General features: G+C 38.8%; 1 protein-coding gene across 1 annotated transcript in view; it reads left to right on the top strand.

Moving 5' to 3' along the window:
* Nucleotides 1–23,331, top strand: part of LOC137296953 (uncharacterized) — a 163,600-nt gene that overhangs the window by 46,507 nt on the left and 93,762 nt on the right. Inside the window, exon 3 of the mRNA XM_067828874.1 lies at nt 19,035–19,199. Coding sequence (XP_067684975.1) covers nt 19,035–19,199 — 165 coding nt within the window. The remainder of the gene's footprint in view (nt 1–19,034; nt 19,200–23,331) is intronic.

Genomic DNA, 23,331 nt, shown 5'->3' on the forward strand with positions numbered 1-23,331 from the left:
CTTGTAGGAAAATACCATTGTGGACAGTCTGGAACCATTTCACAGAAATTCTGCAGCATTTGAATGTAATCTCTCTGGCCATTGTTGTTTTAGCAATAATATCCACATGATTATCCAGTTGGGAACTACAAGCACATACTCGCATCATCATTTCGTTGTGATGCAATACTCCCAGTTCATTTTCAATTTACTTCATTGCAACATAGCGCAGAAGGAAAGTTACATTTGTATGAATATAAGGGCACTTTGTTTTCATTTCTAGCTGGTATTTTCCCTAAATTTGATCTATTTCATATTCATCAATTTCACATTCGTCTCAGATGAAATGTGAATCAAATCCTGTTGGAATCTGTATTAAACAAACTTCACATTTTTCATCAATAAAACTGAATACTGAATCGTGACATTCTCCCCTAGACTGAACATAAGGGTAACATTGTTTTGTTTCATATTATTATTCAGTTAATAGTCCTTGTTGCAGCATTAATATATCCAGAGAATGAAGCCAATTTTAGATTTTTTCCTACTCACACTGTTATTTTCTTACTGATTTAAATAAAAATTAGATGTATATTTGAGGAAACTTACTTTAATGCAGGATGTGTTGAATACAAAGACTAAGATCTGGTCACTAAAATAATGCACAAATGTAACTCTTTTCTTCACATAATGCCATAGCAACCAGTGTGATAGCACTAACAGGTGGCCTAGCATGCCATCTTCAATCTCAAAATTGTTGCATACTTTGCGAAAATTTAATACTTGTATCTGCTTTTATGAAAAATTGCAACTTTCAAATGAAACCTCGGACAGTCTCGCGGCCCATATCAAAGGTCATGAAAACATCAATACTGAAGAAGTTCCTTGTTATGCTGCAATTATCACAAAAAGTGGGAGATATTCTTGGCAAGCATTCATGTCAGATTCTGTTTAGTTACACAGTGGTAACTAGTTGCAAGCAGAAGCCTTCACAGGCAGAGGTCAGGATCAATAGCGGGGAGCACTCAAGTCAAGACACTACGGCGTGAAGCCCAAATCATGAAAGATAGGGCAGCATTCTGAGCCTGTGGTCTGCTTCCAGCCTTACGATGGCCTCCACTTCTCTGTGATGGTTGATTAGCACTGGAGGCAGGGTACGATCCGTGCAAGATGGAGGAGGAGGAGGATCACAGCCTCTGAAGGGAGTCCTTCCTTGTTGGGTGTTGGCCGTACATGCTCCAGCCTGTTGTAGGGGCGGGCGGTGAACAGGCTTCCACCTGGGTCGAGCCACTGAATTTTTCTTGCCTGAGTCACTGTACACTAAATCTTAAACCTGTGATCACGAAATGGGCCTATCAATGAGAAAATGAGGTCAGTCCATTCATCGGTGGGGAGATGACTGAGCTTGGATTATCAACGTTGTATTATCGGCTTGGCTGACGTGCTGTAGTGTTAGGAGCTTGTCCACTCTGGTGTATGTAACGGCTATCCATCACTGTGTCATTTACGTCTGCGTCAAGTGAGGGGGTGCATGTTGCATCACAGCTACAAATGTCTGCCCTGACACGGCAACAGCTGGTCGTCTTCCTCGGTAAGTGCAGCCCTTTCCATCTTGTCCTGTCTTTATAATGCTTGAGGGCTGTCGTGTCAAGATTTCATAATACTTTCCTCAAGACAGGGCATAAACAGGTCATTCCCCAGACAGGGCATAACCCAGTCCCTTCCTCAGACAGAATACAGCCAGGTCATTCTCAGATGGTATAGCCAGGTCCACTCCTCAAATTGACATAGCCAGTTTATCAATTCATTTAAACATATTAATTTCATGTTAAACAGCTGAAATAGCACTAATTCTTCGTGCTTTTGTGTTTCATGCTTCATTCATTTATGTTGTGGATGTTGTAGCTTAGCTTTGTGGTTAAGGTGTGTGACTGTCACATTCAGACTGAGTTCAAATCCTAAAAGGAAAAGGCAGAGCAAATACCCTGCAGTTTTAGATGTTTATGGAAGTCTAAACTGCCTTTAGGTTTCTTGCTGTTTAATATAAAAACCCCAAATGTCTTATTCTCAGCAATGATGCACCAGAAGACTTTCATGGTTGACTTCAAAGACTTTCCTCCATGTTGCTTTAAGATTTGCTGTGGTACTGGGAAGATATGTAAAGCGTACATCCTGTAGTGTTTGAAATTAATGGAAGTCCTACTGTACTTGAGGACTGCTCAGTAGTACTTGTATCTATGGATCTTTTATAGCGATGACTACCTCTAGATTTCCATGTTGAACTTTTCTGTGTTATTTGCTGCAGTACCGCTATGAAGAAACCCTCAATCACTTGGCATCAGTTATCGGGTTCATTATCATATATGATATCACGGCTAAACTCGTCCTACCCGCTGTGCGGTATGTACGTCTGCTTCTGTTGGTAGGTTCCTGTCCAAAGGCTTTCTAATCAATAATGCACTACTTCCAAACCTAATGTCTTTACCGAAGAAAACTTAACGCTTTTGGTTGGCAGAAAATAGAATTTGAACTGACGTCGACTTGATTGTCATGTGGAGGTGAATAGAGCATGTAGGCATCAAAGATGAAGGATAATATGAGGATGTCAAATCTGGATCGAGAATTGCATAGTTCCTTGAGGTTTTCTGCAGTGATATTTGAGCTTAGGACATTATGCCTATTATCAAACACTGCAGAACTTCAGCTTGTCTAGAGGAATGTGCCTCAGACCAGAGAGCATAAAGTTAGTATATCAATCAGATTCCTTATGAAAAAATACTGGCAGTTGGGTAGCACAGTAGTTAAAGTGTTCGCTCATCCCGTCAAAGACCCAAGTTTGATTCCCCAAATAGGTCCAATGTATGAAGCCCATGTCTGATGTCCCCTGCTGCCAATGTAAAGCCATACTCACTAACTATAAATAAAAATATCAAAACATTGTACTTGTTGTCACCTAGCCTGCTTCTCAGGGAAAAAACATGGCTGGTTGTCATGGAGATGGGTCTGGGTCTGGTTGTGGTATCATGTTTAACTGCTGGCTGGCATTATTTAACGAGGATCGAGGATCGAGGATCGGTTTTGATTATTACAAGCAGACACTCATGCATGTCACTGCATGTGAGTCTAGGTCATGACCATGGCGTTAAACCCCTGCTCACGCTACCTCAAACTCTGGTGCAATCGTTGCTGGCCACACAAGACAATATTGTTTGTGGCAACAAGGGAATAGAACAGTTACGTTTTAGGTAGATTTTGTAAGATATCTACTACATATGTTATCGTTTATATGGTTGCTAGTCTCGTATTTTTAAAAAATCTACATTCTTTCTAAGTGGTGTGAAGAAATATTGAGACATTTGTCATTGACATTAGTTTCATGCTGAAAAAGATGTAAGACTTCACCAACAATTACTATAGCAACAATTATTTAAAGGTCACATGCAACAAAAAAGCCTAAACAATTATGACACAAATATCAGTTATTCATAACACATGATATATGTTGTATTGAAAAACAAAATAAGCAAGGTTATAAGTGTACAATCACTCAAGACTCAAAAGTACAACATTGTGTACTTGTGTTTACTTCCCTAGAAATATGCGTGGAAATGAAGCACCCTGGAGACTGAACCCAGACAGAGCAGATGGATGTGCACTCAAGTATAACAAAGACTTTCTTTGACTGGTCCATTTACTGATATGCTATATGTGTATGTACAGAAATGATCTGTTTGATTGGCATTTTAGAATTATGGTGAATAATGAGAAAGTAAGATTCGTTCTGAATAGCAACGATGCAATGTGACAACAGTATAGGAATAAAAGAAACTGTCCACCTTCTCCAGTCATCCAAGAAAAATGGATGCATTTTGTGACCCACAGACATAATAACGTGTCTTGTGTACTGTACAAGTATCACATCTGCCTGTCAGTGTAATTGCATAATGTGACAGGCAGACCTCATGTGCAAGAGCCATAAATCATGTAAAGTGGTGTAAAAGTATACTCGCTCACTAAATCCATAGTCTTATGGTGCATTGTTGTATTGAAAGTGAATGTCTACCAAAGGGGATACAATTAATATAACCCATCCTTGTCCATATCTATCACATGAATGTTGCCAGTGACTTGTTGACTTAAATGTACAACACAAGTCACTCATTAATATGAAGAAGGATCCTAAAGATCTGGGCTTAGATTTTCTAAGCTCTCTTAGTGCTAAGATAGTAGTAAGTTAATGTTGATATCTGGCACTTACGACAATCTTAGCGCTAAGAGAACTTCCAAAATCTAGTCCCAGGTTATAATTAGTCTTCAGTATCCAATGCTCAATGTAAGATTGGAAATGTAAATCATTGGATTGCTTGGTTTATACTTGATTATTCACAACACTGTTAAATAGGACACTGTCATAAGCAACAAATATTAGTAACAGAAATATTCTGTAAATTTTTTAGTGCCTTGTATATGCGGATCATACCATTCTTACAGCTGCTGTTAGGAACACCTGGAACAGTATTATTACGAAAGATTCAATAATAACGAAGTTTGTTAATCTGGAAATTTGTCTGGGAATGGTACTGTTTCTGTTTAAAAGGGTTGACTGTGATAGAAATATATTCATAGTATATGAATGGTCCAAATGTAGATAAATATCATTACGCTCAGTAAATGCTGAGTAGAGATTTCCAATCCTGTTCGAGTGGAATTAATTATAGTCTTATGTCTGGAGGGCTTGTGGAGACAGTGATGAGAATGACCATTGTGATACAACTGTGACCAAAATAGTAACTCTGTCTATTTCAGAACCAGTCCTTATCATACGGATATTGGTACTGGTGCAATGATGACCAACCAGCCTTGTGTTGAAATGGTGTGCCTGTTACGTTTGAGAAGGAAAATAATATGAGAAGATTTTACCTTTTGTTGTGCACTGTAACAGGACAAACAGTAAAATCTTCTTACTATTTGGAAGAGATGGTAAAGCAGATGAATTTCAATTGTGATTTTTAGTCATGACGATTATTGTGATGGGATGTTGCGATGATAATACACTTGAGGTAAATACAGAAACTGATGTCTATAATGAACACGCCTAAACACACTGGAGCATATCACAAGCTCTCTTTCCAGTCTATTGCAGAAGGTGCAGTCGGAATCGTTTTAAAATTAGTGGGGCTTTTTAGTTAGTTTAGTCATAGTCAGCTGTATTTGTAAATGCAGGGCGGTGGGGTAGCCTGGTTAAAGTGGTGAAGGCGTTCGTTTGTCACACTGAAGGCCCAAGTTCTGTTCCCCACATGCGTACAATGTGTGAAACCCATTTCTGGTGTCTTTCCCATGATATTGCTAAAAGTGACGTAAAACTGAACTCACTCACTTAGTGTTTGTAAATGCAATGGGATATATTTGTACAAGTCTAAGATACCCCAATTTATGTTTGCGTTACTGGTTTTCCTAGGTTACAGTTTGAACACAGTCTTCAATTTGCCTGAAAGGAAGACCAATCAGAGACCCTATTCTTTTAGATGATGATGATGATGATGATGATGATGATGATGATGATGATGATGAACTCCAAAATTAAATTAACTTTTTGTGGTTTTCATTTTAAATGACAAATTCAGTCTGATGTAACAGAATCATACGTTTGCACCAAATATCCTCGAAGATGGGCTCAACTAAATGCATCTTGAATAAAAAGAGATTTCCTAGGCACTATTTAATAATTCATGTTAGAATGTGAGATTTTCTGGTCTGTAAGGATCTTAATGACTACCAATTACAGTGTCACAGATAGCATCCTACTAATGAGAACGCTGTTTGGAAGTCGTGCAGCCTACATCAGCTCCATGTTGTCATGTAAATCAGGATTAATTCCAGATACCTCTTGACTGAGTACAAAACTTGAGTAATCTATAGGGATCAAGGGGGTGATATCAATTCTTGGGGTGTATTATGGAATTATGATGGCATCGCCAATCTTTGAAGACGAGCTCTCTCATGGCCTCATTTGCTTCTGGGAATTGAGATTGCCTGCTTGCTATGCTGCTCATGGGAGGGATCAGCTTGGAGGAGAAGTGACAGACAGACTCAGTACTGGTTAAAACACTGTTGGAGCCGTCGACATCAGCACCATGTCTTCATGGTGCATGGTTGCATAGTTTTGTCTGTGGGACCAGTTTATCATTGTTAGAATGAACAGTTCCTTGGTTTAATCATTTGAAATTGGAACTTAGTCTTGAAAACTGTTTACATCTTGTCATGGGTTTGGAAGTCAGTGTGTCCATGTTGCCAGTGTTGGCGCCAGGGTCTGTTATGTGTGCAAAAACAAGTTTCTCTAGGTTGTGACTAGTACCAACATGATTGGATTAGATGTTTGTTTTCTGTTAAGAGCTGAAACATGTAAGATACTGAGTAAATGCTTTAAAATTGTCTGTGCTAAATGACTGCCTCCAGGGTCTAGTGGTTAGAGTGTCTGCCCAGAGAGCAGAAGGTAGCAGGTTTGGTCCCTGACTATGCATACCAAAAGACATTCAAATATGGTACTTACTGGTGCCTGCCTGGTGATCAACATTAATGTGTAGAACAAGGACTGGTTGGCTTGGTGTCTCTAATTTGTCTAAGGTATTCATGCTTACCTGTGGCATCATATTTCAGTGAGCCAGCATTATGAAACTAGCTTTTATCTAGGATAGTACAAGCATCCACACATTCACTTGGTTGCACATTGTCATATGAGCAAAGTATTCTTAAGTATGACATTAAACCCCATTTAACCTGAGGAAATTTATCAGGTAGGTTAGAAGATTTTGGTCACATTTCACAATCAGGTTATGAAATCACTGAATCTGTTTGCTAATGCTCTTCTCAGACTGGTAATTTCCTTTCGGACTTACCTGTTTCTAGTCTTCAATTATGGATATGTGAAAAGGACATTATTGAAAACCAGTCCTAGGTAGGGTATGAAAGTTATTGCTGATGACGCTGCCCTTCAGTGAAGACAAAAACACATTCCAATCATGCTTCATGTTTCTGATAGTTGTATTCTGAGAGCCACCAGGACTAACATGTGGACTCTGGCTTTTTGGTGCAGGAGTTGAGCTTTGCATGTCACAATTCATTTGGGCTTCCAATAACTGCAGTCTCATGTCACTGTGTTGCTCGATGACTTTGTATTTCATCTCTTGGCAAAAGGCTAGCCATATCATTAGACTTGGTAAGTAGTAAAGAAGGTTAGTGATAACTTCCTGGTTGATGCAGTGAGTCAGTTTATGCAGCTCCCAGAGTGATTGCATTAGTGCTGCTGGAAGGAAAGGCTGCAGATGTTGACTGGGTTGCAGGCAGAGCTGCAGGAGTTGCTGCTTGGCCTGTAGATAGACCTGCAGGAGCTGATGCTTTGATAGAAGGCAGAGCAGCATGTGTTGATTGGGTGGTAGACAGTGAAGCTGGAACTGATGATTTGATGGTATATGGGTCTGCAGGAGTTAGTACGTCACCAGTGGATGGAGCTGTTGGAGTTGATGGTAAAGTGGTGGGCAGTGATTGCAGGAATATATGTTTAGACATTACTTTTGACTGTAGGATCTAATGCATGACCAGTGTACAGAACTGCAGGTGTTAATGCATGACCAGTAGGCAGAACTGCAGGTGTTAATGCATGACTGGTAGGCACAACTGCAGGTGTTAATGCATGACTGGTAGGTACAACTGCAGGTGTTAATGCATGATTAGTAGGCACTGGGGCTGCATATGTTGCAGTAGTAGGTGGGGTTACAAAGGTTGATGCTCGATAGTAGACAAGGCTTCAAGAGTTGATGCTGGATAGTAGGCGATACAGCAGGAGTTAACGCTGGATAGTAGGCAGGACAGCAGGAGTTGATGCTGGATAGTCGGTGGGACAGCAGGAGTTGATGCTGGATAGTCGGTGGGACAGCAGGAGTTGATGTTGGACAGTAGACATGTCTGCAAAAGTTGATGCTAGATAGTAGGCGGGGCTTCAGGAGTTGATGCAGGGTAGTAAGTTGGGCTGCAGGAGTTGTTGCTGGATAGTAGTCAAGCTTCAAAAACCAATACATGGCAATATTAGCTAATGCATGGCCAGTTATCAGGGCTGCAGGCATGGTTAATAGTTGGTGGGACAGCAGGAGCTGATGTAGGATAGTTCAGCTGCAAGAGTTGATGCTGGATAGTAGGTGGCACTACTGGAATCAATTCTAGATAGTATGCGGGGTTGCAGGATTTGATGCTGGATAGTAGACAGGGCTGCAAGAGTTGATGCTGGATAGTAGGCGAGCCTCAGGAACTGATACATTTCTGTATTAGCTAATGCATGGCCAGTTACCAGGGATGCATTCATTGTTAATACATGTAATACATGACCTGCAGACTGAGATGTTAAATGTTCTTTGTTGCTTTAAGGATTACAAACATAATAGTTATGAATCAACAAAATTGCTTACTAATTGTAGGTATGACAGTGACATACGCCTCATTGTAATGAACTAATATATGCTTTGCTACAGTCCAACTGTGATAAATGTGACAAGAAGCTGAACATGTCGCAGATGACATTTTTCCTGATGGTTGTGTCATCGCAGGCATAATTGATAGCTTCAGATGATATAGCATATCATCTTCTTACGTGCTTTTTTTTGCAAACATAATTGAGTCCTGTTGTCTTCATTTAAAAATATACTGTTTACTCGTAACCATGGCAATGACACAGAATCCTTGTTGTTGATACTGGTGATTTATCACAAGACATGTAACTTCATGATGGTGGCGGTTTCTCGTTTGGCTTGGCTGACAGTGGATTAAGCTGGTTTTTCCTTGGATTGGGTTTGTTCTTGTCAGGGCAATTAATAACCTATAGGTCATTAATCCACATCTAAGCTACACTAATTTGTACCTGGACTTACTGCTTCGTTACATGACAACAGATTATCTGAAAGCCGCACAAACGAAGATGCTTTCATGCTGGACAAGGGTGGTTGTGTAATCCTTTCGACTGTCAACATGGGGTAGCTTGATTGTTAGTTCAGAGGTAGAGTTCGGTAATTAGACAGTTATTGACATTGCAGTGAATGAGCTGGTGATTGGACCTGAAGGGTATTTAAACTTTCATTCCTGGAGCATATGACACAGTTGATACCTGAACCGAGCATCAGTAGCACCAGCATCCAGGTTAGTTGTTGGGTTGATATACTGAAATTTAGTCATTGCCATTCTTTTTGTTTGGTTAGAGCTGCAATATTGTTGACAGGTATTTTTTAAATCTGATCTTGCATTTTGTTTGTTCATAAAAAATTAACTGATAGCATTCACACCGGGCAGATTATTAGATTTTGCAAGAAGAATATTATGTCTCAAAAAGTTATATTATTCTCAAGATGGAAATTAACACTAGCCCACAAGCCTGGATCAGTTTTGATAATGTTAAAGGTGTCCTAAGGGGTGGAAGAATGCCAAACATATTAGTAGGCGTTCTTGGTTAAGTTACATCAAAGATTCACAATGTTAGGATTTTCTAGATTAAATCTGTCATAATAGATGGTTTCTCTTTATATATTATCATCTCTTGGGGATCTGACAATGGGGATGTAGAATTTGTACCAGGTTACAGTTAACTTATTGAAGAGGGAGTTAATGGATCTTCTATGTTTTACATTTTAATCATGGTAATTATTAAATGATTAGAATTTGGTGCTTAACCTAAAGCACTGACACATGTAAAATTCATTTCGTGTATACTGTTTATGTCAGGCTCAATTCATGTTTGTATTGTGCTCAAAGTGTTATCTAAAATCTCAGTGTGTGTAACAAGAAAAAATATCAAATTTGATTATGCTTTTTAATTTGGTTATCATATCAAAAAGGATAAATTGAAAAAAGAACCACAACAATTGATGACATGTTGCACATTTCCTTAATCTCTCCTTATTAGATAGTTCTATTCAGATGACATATTTTCCATGCATAGTATTTCATATGGCCTAGCTGTGAGTTTTTAATGTGCCATTGGCTGTCCTATGAATGATTAATAGCCACTATGTTGAGAGGGCCGAGTCGTGTAGTGCAGTACGCATTCACCATCTGCAGTGGTTCGGAGCAGTTCAAATACAGCCCTTGTGGCTTTATGGCAAGGGATTTTACTTATCCGATACATGACACAGACACTTCCTAGCTCATGGGTCTTGTCACCTTAATCAGGTATGTTTCAAGTTGCCCTCTCTTCCTCATGTTTGTGATGCTTTCCCAGCTGGAATCCTTGTTGCATGTGCTCTGATTAATGATTATTCAGAGGCAATTATTTCACTGCATGAATTATTCTAAATTGAAGAATGGTTGTTATGAAAGCAGCATGGATAGAATGCCTGGCCCAGATGAAACTGTTCCATCTGAAGGACTGGTTTATTACAGGGACTTTGATAACTGTTTTTCGTCCCTTGTCGAAACACCTATCAAATATAGTGTACCCAAAAATACAGCCGTTATGTCAGGAACATTATCTATGACGAAGATCCACAGCAATCATGTATGAATGACTTGTTCAGACAAGTAGACATGAGTATTTTGCAAGAGGTAGGTATTCAAAATAACTGACTCAGGGTGCATGATTGTTATTATGTTTTTTTTTAACTTGACAGTTTACATGGATGTGTATCGTGAAAATAATTGATAAATAGTGATGAAATATGAGCATTAAATACTATTAGATGTAACAATGTATGTTTTTGGAATTTGGTAGAGGCTATAATCAGTGTCACGAGCAGCTTTAATATTTGTAATGTAACTTGTGGTTAAATCTTTCACTTGTCATGCCGAAGACCCAGGTTTTGATTTGATTTGCTACATTGGCAAAATGTAGGAAGTCCATATTTGGTGTCCCAAGTCATGTTTCTGGGATATTGCTAAAAGCAACGTAAACCTTACTCATTCACACTCCAGAGTATTGCAAGCGACAGGTTGATAGCAGACTTTGAAACTTGCCCAAGCATAAGATTGTGTTTACCACTGCCAAATGAATATCAGACTTTTAGATATGTGCAACTCCCAGCAGAGGTAGTCCAAAAGGCTGCCTGCTCAAAGGACTCTCCCCTTTTATAGCATGTCAATCTTATTACTTTTGCCTGTCTCACAGTCCATGAACCACATTATTTTCACTACGACCTAGCCCACCCTGCAATGCTAAAGCCTTAAATGAAGCAAGTCTAGATGTCCTCAGGCTGTGAATCTGTAGTTTCCCTGGTGCTCCCTTTCAATTTAAATAGGTTTGCATGTTACTATCCAAATTCTACATATTCAGACACAAAGGCGTTAGTCTGTGCTTGCATTTACCTGGATATAATTCAAAAGGGTCCATCATACTGGCAATATTAGGCGACTCAAAGCTTGTTTATGTTATCACTTTCCCACAGGTGGATGGTTGCTGATAGTATGAGTCAATGGTTTGTCTGGTCCAGATTTGATTATTTGTAGACTGATGTACAGCCAGATTATTGCATAGATAATCAAACTCCCTACCACAAAAGACTTTGGTGAATATATACTGAACGGCTGTCTGCCCTCTGTTTCCACATGTCCGTTATGTTGTTTATTTATTTAGTGCAGACAGCTGTTCGCTGTGAAATGCATCAACAGATGTACATTGAGTGCACGGTATGCAAGTATTTCATTCAATACATGTTCCACAGCTATATCAGCTATCGTTTGTTGGTAGCAGTTAATTAGGCATAAACAATTAATGAAGTGGGTCAGTGTGTGACCTGGATGTGTTATTAAGCAATTGCACTATAAACCTGGGGCTCCTTTCACGAAACAACCTTTACTAAGGTTAACCTTTAACTCACATTCTTTAATATTGCACTAAGGTTACCTTAGTGACTTATGATCACCTTAGTGCTTTGTGAAACTGTCCTCTGCCTTCATGACCTCAACAGATGAACTTGACCTCAGAATGTAACTGTTTTATCTTGCTTTATCAAGTGACAATAAGGGAAGGAATATCTTAAGACAGAATCACATGAATTAGTAAAGAATATGGGAAGAATGACTTTCAGTGTATTTTAAGTTTATGTCAATGCAGTTATTTGCTAAATTGCTTGTGTTGTTATTCATAATTTTTCTACCTGTATCTTAAAGAAATTGATAATTTACTCATTATCATACAAGACGTATTTAATCTCAGGATATTAGTAAGAAGTATCATTTGAAAGGAACTTTTCAAAACAGTCTGATTGTAACCTAGTCCTTTTGAAAATTTGGAATTTTCATTAATGTATTTTGACTTCTGTTGACTTTAACAATAATGAAAATGAGAGTTTTGTTTCCAGAGCTGAACTCAAACTTTGGTATATTTCTTGAGACTTCAAAATTTGGACTTCTAGACATTTTGAACAGCAGTATGTTCTTCTCAGACAAGCGGGTTTGTGGTGTAGCCTCACAGTTAAGGCGTTCCCTCATCATGCCGAAGGTCTGGGTTTGATTCCCCATATGGGTACAATGTGTGAAGCCCATTTCTAGTGTGCCCTGCCGAGATATTGCTGGAATATTGCTAAACGCAGCATAAAACACAGTTCGCTCACTCTCAGACAAGCATGGATCCAATGCAGACGTCAGGTATCAGTAGCCAAAGTCCATGTCCAAACTGCATCAGATCTGGTGATATATCATCTCTTTATCACTCTTGTTACTGACTGAAGCTTACACAACATATAGTAAAATATCAATGCCTTGTTTTTTATGAACACCTTACCTTCATACAGCCTTATCTGGAAGTTCAAAGATGCACTTGTTACAGGAAATATGGTACTTGGATACGTATCTGTTGTGGAACCGCAAATCACCAAGGCAAACATTTCAGCTAACATAATATATCTAAGTATATCTTATCTAGGTTTAGGAAGACGTTGGTGCTCCTTGCAATCTTTCTGATCTCAATGTTATCACAGGATGTATTCCAAATTTATGTCTTCAACATCTTCGGCTGCTGTTATTTGTGACGGATATTATCACGTACATGTAGAATATGCATCACTTCTGAGCCATGTACTTGAAACTTCAAACCCAGAAATGATTAGTTTGATCCGAGTCGCCTTGATGCATTGATAAAAACACAAACCGCATAATCAGCTGCATGTTAATTCGCCCCTCCACAGAACTTAGCATCCGACTGGCACAGTCGCTTTCAAGCTTCCATCACGTCATCTTCCTCACTGACACCCTGTCTAATTTGAGTTTTGAGGTTGCAAAGAGCTGTTTGATATTTTCAATCAATTCATTGACATGCTGAAAAGAGTCATTAGCCAAAGTGTCCTGGTCTGTTATGTGCAACTCCCAAAAAGTTTCTAATTAATTCTTTTGGCCGCAATGTAACGGTCCCATTCATCATAAAAATTGATTTTGACGAAATTAACCCAAGCTTGCGGCAGTTCCTCCCGGTTCATTTCTGTGTTGAGATATGCCCCGTTTCTCATAGAGTCGCAATTACTGCATATCAATATAATACAATTCGTGTCAAATTATCCAAATTCATAATCATATTATAATTATCTGCTTTAATGCAGCAGTGTTTCGGGGATGTATCAGGGGAGAAAGTTTATGAAAGTTTATCGTAGTATCTCTCTCGTAATGTTTTGTGGTAAAGAAATTATAAGGAATTGATCATCCTTACTATCATATCATCAGCTGTAGGGCTGCAGCAAATCCACGGTAAAGTAAGTATGGTACGTTTCACGAATGTTTTGTAATGAATACAATAACTAGTCAGCAGCTGATTATCATTCAGTGTTTCATATGAAACAATATCAAAATAAAACATTGTATGTCAAAGAATTAAAAGAAGATTTATCCATAAAAGATCTTGGTATTAACGAAGTATTCTTTTTACCTGTGGGTGGTGAGGTAGCTCAATGGTAAAGCATTTGCTCGTCATGTTAAGGACCCAGGTTTGATTCCCAAATGAGTACAATATGCAAAGCCCATTGCCGGTGTCCCCTGCTGTGATATTGCTGGAATATTGCTAAAATATGCGATAAACGCAACCCACTGTTTTTACCTGCTTTGAACCGGTTCACAGCATTAATCTAGCATAACAATAATCAATGACAACATTACTGTCAAATATATGTTATGTTGATTGTTATGCTGATTATACTGCCTGGCTAATATGATCCATTTTGCACAACTCGCTTTGATAAGAACTCCCAAATTCAAGCAAAAACACCCATTTTTTAAATTCTTCAATAATCAATTCTAATTATTGCAAGTAACAAATTGAATTCATGAGGGACATCGTTTGACTGACTGAATATGCAAGTGGGTGGGCAGCAGCAGTAATTAGTTGTGTATCCATCCTCAACATGTTGCTAGGATACAGACTAGTTGGTTGATAGCATGTCATTGATGTGGCGTGAATTATTGCTCATGATATCAGTCACTGGATTGTTGAGGATTCTTGACAGCTGCTGTAAACAATTCAAATTCTTTGTCAGAATTGGTTGTTAGCAAGGTTCGCTGACATGGTGGACAGATGTCATCATATCCCAAATGCACAGATTAATATTCATGCTATTGATAACTGGGTTGTCTGGTCCAGTCTCGATTATTTATGGCCCGCTTAGCTGGAATATTGCTGGATTTGGCATAAAACTAAACTCACTCTTCGGCAGCTCTTGCTACTTAGCGATGGTAAGAGGCAACTTACTGAATCTAAGGTCATTCTGTATGTCATTGTATTCAATTTGCATAGAGTGCATTCTTTATGTCAAACACTGGATTGTCTGATCCATAATCGGTTATTTACTGAATGCATTGGTATTGCTAAAAATTACTGAATGCTACATGAGACAACAAACAAACCAACATAAATAAGCTGCTATCATTCACATAGAATGTTACATAACATAACAGAATGTTATTACACTCAAACCGGAAACAGCAGTACAAGGAAATGTACTGATACTAGTACAAATACAGTGTAGATATGATGTAAATATAAACAGCTGTGTATACAATGTGTAAAGTAACTGGTACAATTTGTAACATAGATTCTGTAATTTGGAATTTTTATTTGGATGCCTTTCTGTCTGACACCATAATGTTTTGAAAATTGCTGCCTTCTTACTATTGACCAATGTACACATTTTGTAGACGCTTGTTTTGTCTTGCAGTAATGGTTTTAAATATTTGCTTCTCTGTTTGGAAAATAGGATGCATAAACAATGATATCCCCTCCAAACTCATATTTGTGACATAGGATACATAGTCTTTTATTATGGGGGCGGTGGGGTAGCCTAGTGGTTAAAGCGTTCGCTCGTCACGCCGACGACCCGGGTTCGATTCCCCACATGGGTACAATGTGTGAAGCCCATTTTCTGGTGTCCCCCGCCGTGATGTTGCTGGAATATTGCTAAAAGCGGCGTAAAACTTAACTCACTCACTCACTTTTATTATGGTGTATGGCTTGCCACCAAATTACGTCAACTAGCATATAAGTATTTCCATTTCTGCATTTGTAACAAAGATCACAATTATGTTCAGTTTTGACATTATGTACAAATAAGACGTTTTCAACATTTTAGATATGTTTATAACATTTATCTGTAACCCCCCTTGGATTAACTATCCTAACATCACCAATTTTGTGTAATTATGTTGTTAAAACATGAATTTAAATTTATTGAAATATTTTAAGAAAGAAGAGAAATGTGTGGCTTTAAGTTACAGTGACAGTTTAAACGTACAATATACATAGTGCTGTGTATGAAGTGGTCAGATGTAAACGTTTGTGGTGGGGAGTGGTGGGGTAGTCCGATGGTTAAAGTCTTTGAACATGCTGAGGTTGGATTCCCCACATGGGTAGATTTTTGGTGTCCCTTGCTGTGCTGTTGATGGAATGTTGCTAAAAGCGGCATAGAAGCTAGCTTACTCGCTCACTCACTCACTCATGCTTCAGACTGAGTAGCTCAAGTCACAGGCTACAAGAACCAGAATGAATCACATTGATCATTAGTGCATTACTCAAACTGCATAGATCATTCAAAGCTCATTGGGAATCAACAAGTGTTTTGTCCTAAACTTTTTGGAATGTTTTTTTTGGACTTTATTCAAGAAGAAAGCTGTTTCATTAGGCTGTTTTGGATCTGAACTATCTGCAGAAAACGCTTGATGTTTGCAGGACTCTCTAATGCTTTAGACGAGTGAGTCACGAGTAAGCTATTTTACCAACCATTTGAAAGGAGGAGCCTTGCGGAATGGGTTGTTGTCATGCGATTGTCACATCACGGCTGTGTATATATCGACAGGCCATGTGCAAGCTAGAGAACAGATACGTTCAATGGTGTGTGCAGTGTCACAAGAACAGACCAGTCTGAGAATGGTGTTTTCATTGGTGTAATTTTGAAAAGCAGCTGCAGCGCCCAAGTCCTGTGTTATGCATTTATCACAGTCTGTACCTCCCCATCAGTACATACAGTAAGTGTTTGATAGTCACGTGTGGTGTAAACACAAGAACTTAACCGTAGCTATGTTGATTTATCGGGACTTAATTACATTAATGAGTGTGTAAAGTTTAACAATGCCTTAAGCAGTTTTCATGCATTTTCAAGGCGGAGAACACTAGAATGTACTAATCATTAAAAAGGAAACAAATCCATGTCTTCAGCTCAGTGTGCAAAATAGTCATGAGCCCATTAGCCCGTGGATAGTAAAATTCCAGGCGAGCCAGTAACTTTTCATCGTCACTGGTCTTACAGACTAGTGACTTTTCATGAGGTCATATTGTAATTATTATTCTCTCTCTGACTTTGTAAATAAAAGCACAATTTAGAGTCATGCAAGATTATGGCCTGATAAAAGTGTTCATCATATTAGCAGCTTAAAACCCATCTGTACAGAGCCAAATGACCTCAAATTCTTGCCAGACCAGAATCTCCATGTGAGGATGTGCCACATGATGCTAGTGTACCACTGCCTATCCGGGCATATTGAATAATCCAGCATATGTATGTATTCTTGTGGTGAAATTGGTCTGGGACTGAAATGTCAAATTGGTGGTGAGCTCCAGTACCCTTGGGTCGAGCTGGTGTTGATGTGCGGGTGTTGATGAAATAGTATGTAGACTGGTGGGACACAATAATCGGCTAAAATATTCCAGGAAGTGCACAAGCATTGCATTGATATTCTAGGTAGTGCATTGTTATAGAAAAAGATATTTGAGATAGTGCACTATTTTGACCAAGGACATTCATCAGCTAGTATTTTCCAAAAAGGCATTGTCGCTGGGTAGATCTTTCTTAGACAGCTTCCAGGAAGTATGTAAAGAATATTCTAGGTAGTGCACTGTTGTGGAATAGGATATTCTTGGTAGTGCAATATTTTAACTCAGGACATTCATTCACTATTACTTTTCATACAGTCATAGTCATTGGGTAGATCTTTCTCAAATATACTCCAAATTGGATAGGATATCGAGGTATTACACCTCGTTGACCATACAAGAATGTGTACAGTTTGACAAGGATACAAGAATCTGTACAGCTTGACAACAATTCAAGAATCTGTATTGAAGCGTTGCATTATCTGAATAAAGAAGTTGTTAATCCATTAAGCTTGTGCTTATGCAACTTAAGTACTGATGGTGAGAAGACAACCTGATTTCATGTCACTGTACACATACTGCTTTTAGTAGTTAACATTCCTAAGGTAATAACAACGTGATACGAATCCCAGTTTGGTGCAAAATAGTGAATAGTGAACATTTGAGGGAAAGGTCACATAGTTATAAATCCTCGATGAATACCTGTAGTATTTACAGAGGTTTTTAATAAATATAAGGTAAAGCTAATAATGTCGGTTGATGATTATTATGGTGAATTGAAGCAGTTCCATGCATTAGGTATGTATTAATGAATGATATTGATAGGTTTTGGGTTTTTTTTGTAAAAATAGTAATAATATACATTGATATTGCAACAGAACAGCCCATAGTGCACTAGTGACAATGGCAATTTGGGAAAACAACCTTTTGTCTTCTATGCTTATTTCTAACGCAGGTTATTTATGGGATCCATCAGCCATGCTGGATCTACCTGCCGGAATGCAGATTCTTTTTGTAAACATGTATTCATCTACTCATAAATACAAGTAATGGTATTTTACCACGAGTTTACACTGAAGCAAATACAGAAAATGGGCTTATAGAAATTGGTCTGTGCAGATTTTACATACAACATGGTTCAGGTTTTCTATATACACAAGTCAATCCACACTTTTCTAAAGACTCATTACACAAAACCCACATTGTTAGCCAGTGTCAACTGGACCATTGTTGGGTATCAGGACATCAGCATGCTGTTATGGAACGATAATGTACATTAGGCTTCTGTTCCCAGGAACTCAGGAGATTTTCATTTGCTGGAAATCCCCTAGATGTTGTAAGTATCACAACCAGGGTCCTGAGCGATCAGAGAACTCTACAACTGGCCACGTTCTCTTTCAGCACACCGCCACTTCGATCAGCGAGCTCCCAACACTTGACCATAGTCCTGTAGAAGGCGAGGCGCCATGTTAAAGAATATTGATTTACCTTGCACGCTTCTCCAAATTTCTTGCAACGACCTTGACCCTCACCTTACATAGGCCTCAGCCTGTGAAGCCAATTAATTGTGCAATTGGGCAAAATATCTGCCGAGTATGCAGTTTATCTTGCATGATGGAATCTGCCTTTATTCTTGTCCGGAGGACATAATGAAATGATGTTTCGGTGTGTTATTGAAGATATCCATGGGAAAAACGCAGATCAGCCAAGAGTCGAGAGACACCGACTCCACTGTTACATTGGGTGTCTATGCAGTTTACCGATATACTGGAGTTTTTGTGTATAGATATAGATCTCATCTCAACCATTCATGAAATTTGGTGTGTTGTTCTGTCAGAGTATGCACTGGCGGATATAAATGCCCTCATGAATTATTCAGAATCTTTTTACCAGGCATAAACTTCTCATCCTGTTGCTATCCTTGACCAATATTATTAATGGCTGCTTTGTTTTTCAGCGTCTAGAAAGGTTGAGCGCATCATGGCAGTTAGCTAAAGCTGAGGTGCGGCAGGAACGACATCATCAGCTGCAGGAGAAATTGGCACTACAGCATCATCTACTGTATCTCCAAGATGAACTCAGCAAACAACGACGAGCCCGAGAGGAACAGCACCTTCACCAGGTAAGGAACACCTCCATCATCAACAGTAGAACCTCATGTCATATAACCCTCCCATGCCACTTATGTCTTCTTTTTTAAATCCAGGGCCATGAGGCTAAATGGAGGCAATTCCACAGACATCATGTATCATCTGTCAGAAAAACCTCTATAAACTTGCAACAGTCCAAGTGCTTACACTCCAACATTTTATGCATTAACCCTGAGAAGCGGATCTGATATTGATGTTTTCAAGGGAAAGCAGTTAGTGATTCAGGATTTTTAACTGCCAAGCTTCCTATTTGTCTCTAAAATTGACTTGATAGTGGATCCCCAATTTTCTCAGTAACAGAGACATGTAACATATGTGTGCACTTATCACCTCCCAGTGATCGTACTGTTGCTTAATCATTGTGACCTGACAAAGCCAACAACGTTCAATTTGGGCAGATTTACTGCAAGGGAGGATGCATGAAGTATGTCTTCTGGCAGAACAACAAACATGGCCAACTTGTAATTCTGAGAGGTCAGGGACTCATCATTAGTTTGCACATATCAGCAAGTTGGTAATTTAACGCCTGATTAGGCCGAGGTGATCAGAATCCCGAATGTATTTACCGGCAAATGTAGGACGAGACATCTGTAGGTTACATATTCGATGCGGGTCCACCATCCTGGCGATTTGAGCCAATTTGAGCTGGTATTGCTGCTCTGTGTCCGGACCTGTGTTGGCAGTGTTCCATGGTGATTTCCATACAAATGATGAAATGTTCCCTCATCTGTTGGCACTTCTGTCCTCACCAGGGAGTTGATGCAGATCTAATCTTGTAGTAATGCTGAAACCAATACTAGAATGATGGACAAAAACAACTTGATTGCCATACTTACTTAGTATCCCATGCTTCTAGGTTCTTCCTAGTGTAAATTGGCTCTTCGGATTTTGGGGCTTGATAAATGTTTGGAAATGAAAACCCCACAAAATTTTTAAAAATTTTCTGCTTTAATTGTTAAGAAATGTCATGTTTCGCAGGTATTTGCCAAAAATAGCAAAGATTTCTTTTTTGTTTATTCTTCATAATGGTTGTCAAGAAAGGTAACTTGTCAAGTTACTTTTTACTCTGCTTGTGGTGATGTAAGAGCAACATGGAGATTCAAGCAGTTATTACCCTCTCTTGATGCCTTCAGAAAAAGAGTTCTCACTTATGTAAACATTACAGAAAGACACTGTGAAGATATAGGCTCGTGCAATCAATATTTGTCTTATGAACTGACTGTGGATCGGGTGGTCAGTTGTGACTTAGTTGATTGTACCTGGTATGTCTTTGCACCCATGTGTTGTAAGAAGTTATTGTCACTGGTTGTCTTGTCTTTTACAGACAGCTGTTATTTGGCTGAAATACTTCCATGTCATGTCCAACAATGATCAAACAAGCTTACAGATAGAATACATTGAGCTGATGCACCCTTTCGGGTACCCATATGACAGCAAGGTTTAAGCAGCTTTAGGTGTAGTAGTACAATTGAAACATCTCTTAAGATGTTGTTACTCAAGGATTGTGAATCCACTTCATTGAAGGACAAATAGGATTTAAACCTAGTCGTTTGGTTGGCCAAGCAGATACTTAACCACTGAGCTATACTCCTTCACTGCAATGTCTGCAAAAATATTCTTTTGTTTGTATTACTTTGATAAACAAGATCCATTAATATTTAGTTTTGTTCTCAAGATGTGCTTGTGGTAAGTTTAAAGAAGAAACCATTAAATATGAACAGATTGGGACACTTTACCAGTTTACATTAGAAAATTAAAAGGAAAAGATTTTACAGCCAAAAAGATATTTCCATTTAAAAAATTCTTTTCAAATGTCATCCCCCCCAAAAATATATATATATGTGTTTTTTTAACTTAAGGACTGATTGTATCGAATACCTCATATTTACATTCAGATATACTTTGGACAAACAAGGATATAGTCTAGATGGGACAAAATTAAGTGGATGACACCATCTTTAATCCTTGAGCATGATGTTACGATCAGGTTCTTGTATTGTTTTCAAATATGCCCCATACGAAATGTCATGCTCGAGAATTAAAGAAGTTGTCATCCATATATACTTGTTCTTTCTGACAAGAGCTACTCAAAGAGGTGAAGGACATGTTCTGATCATACAGTGGAAATTATTAATTTCCAAACATAGTGATGTGCCAGAGGATGTTGTTATTATGTGCTAATTGAGGTCATTAGCAGAACAATCAACATTGCAAATATCTCCTGCTCGTCCACCACCTGCCCAACAGAGAAACACACATGGTTCGGACATCAGAGGTGTGATATACAAATACAGAGTGTAAACACTTTCCTAAGCGTCTCCAAGCCTCTTTAAACATCACGTCTAAAATACCCAGGTAAAAGTCAAGCGTGCCACCTTGCAAAAAAACACTAACACTTCACCATGAAAATCCTGACTTTTGACTTGGCCATAAATTGCCTTTTTGGACATTTCCCCTTCCACTACATTTTTTCAGGTGTGATATGTTAAATTTGATCCTGGTTACAGTATTGTGTAGTAAACTTATTTATTCACTGTTTGTGGATGCTATTGTCAGTGAGAGATAGACTATTGGGAATGCATGCCTGGTAATAGGAACAAAAGCTGATATGCTTATAACAGGCATGGAAGGCTCGTTATGTCAGGGCTAGCTAGCTAGGTGAACCATTGTGACCAATTACAACAATCACATGTAATGACACCAAGCTATGCAGATGCAATCGAGAAGGCTGGAGGCCCCAGGTCGTAGCTTTCAGGTATGTCGGTTGCGTGAGAGGGGAGCCTTTATAGAGCTAGACCAACTCTTTGCTGCAAACCGGAGATCTTTTCACACAGGGTTTTCAAGAGAGCTGAATCACTCTCTTCTAAAGGACTCCACCCGTCCTTGGAGTTGCAAGGCAGTATTCTAAGCACAATTAAGATGTTAACAGTTGTTAGGTGAACTCGCAGGCTTTCCAGATAGTTCATCTTCACCTAGCTTGTCAAAACGACTGTTGAGCAATAGTCTCCCGATAGGACACATTGCACAAACAGCTATCATACCTTCAACATTCACATGAGTGTCAACGAGACCTTTGCTGGGCGACCATGGCTAAGGTCACACTCTCTCCATTCTGAAGCATTTCATCAGCAGCATGAGCTTGGTAAAGGTTTCTCATGAAAGACTAGGCTTTCATGTACAAATCTTTTCATTTTGTATTGGTAAATATATGATTTATTTATTAAAGAAGTGAACAAATAAGAACTGCCTGTGAAAACTCTACCTGTTTGGGTTGTCAAAAATATGCTTGATGAGGATCGGTTTACCAACAGAGTAAATATAGCAACCATTTATCATTTTCATTAGAACATCTGAGCCCGTGAAAGGCTTGCTTGACTTTAAAAATGTGTAACTTTTTTTAACTATAAAGTTTCAGGTAGTGATGCTTCAGCTTTTGACAGACTTTTTGATGACACCCACTTGTGCATCATTCATAATTCGTACATCTAAGAGGAGGGTAGGGTAGCCTAGTAGGAAAGGATTCACTCGTCATGCCAAAGATCCAGGTTCAATTCCTCACATGCATAATGTGTGAAGCCCATTTCTGCAGTCGCTTGCCATGACATTGCTGTAATATTGATAATAGTGGTATAAAACCCAAATTACTCACTCCCACATCTAATACTCATGGTCTGTGTCTTGTCAAATGCAATCTGTCAAAAAGTATACTTGTGCAGAAATCAATAGCAAAATCATATTAAATGAGTAGCTGAAGAAAATGACATTAAAAATTCCTTTACAAGCTGGTGTAAATGAGAATTTTACTGCTTGAGTGACACTGGGTCCTTATGGCAAATAATTTGAACATATGCAAGGAAAGAATCATTTTTAATAAAGTAAAACTAACTGTCTAGTATTTACCAGGTAGGACCTTGTTGTTAGAGCATATTCATGCTTTGAGGTTCGCCTAACTGTGGTATAAATGTGTATTGCATAAAAATATTAGAAACCATCACTGGTACATAGCAATTGACTGGAGGGGTATGGCACTGGTGACGGTGTAACTGATAAGGAGGAGAATTTAAGAGTGAATGAGTGAGTGAGTTTTACGCCGCTTTTAGCAAT

Source organism: Haliotis asinina, chromosome 9, assembly GCF_037392515.1.
Source record: "Haliotis asinina isolate JCU_RB_2024 chromosome 9, JCU_Hal_asi_v2, whole genome shotgun sequence".
In the NCBI taxonomy this organism is placed as follows: Eukaryota; Metazoa; Mollusca; class Gastropoda; order Lepetellida; family Haliotidae; genus Haliotis; species Haliotis asinina.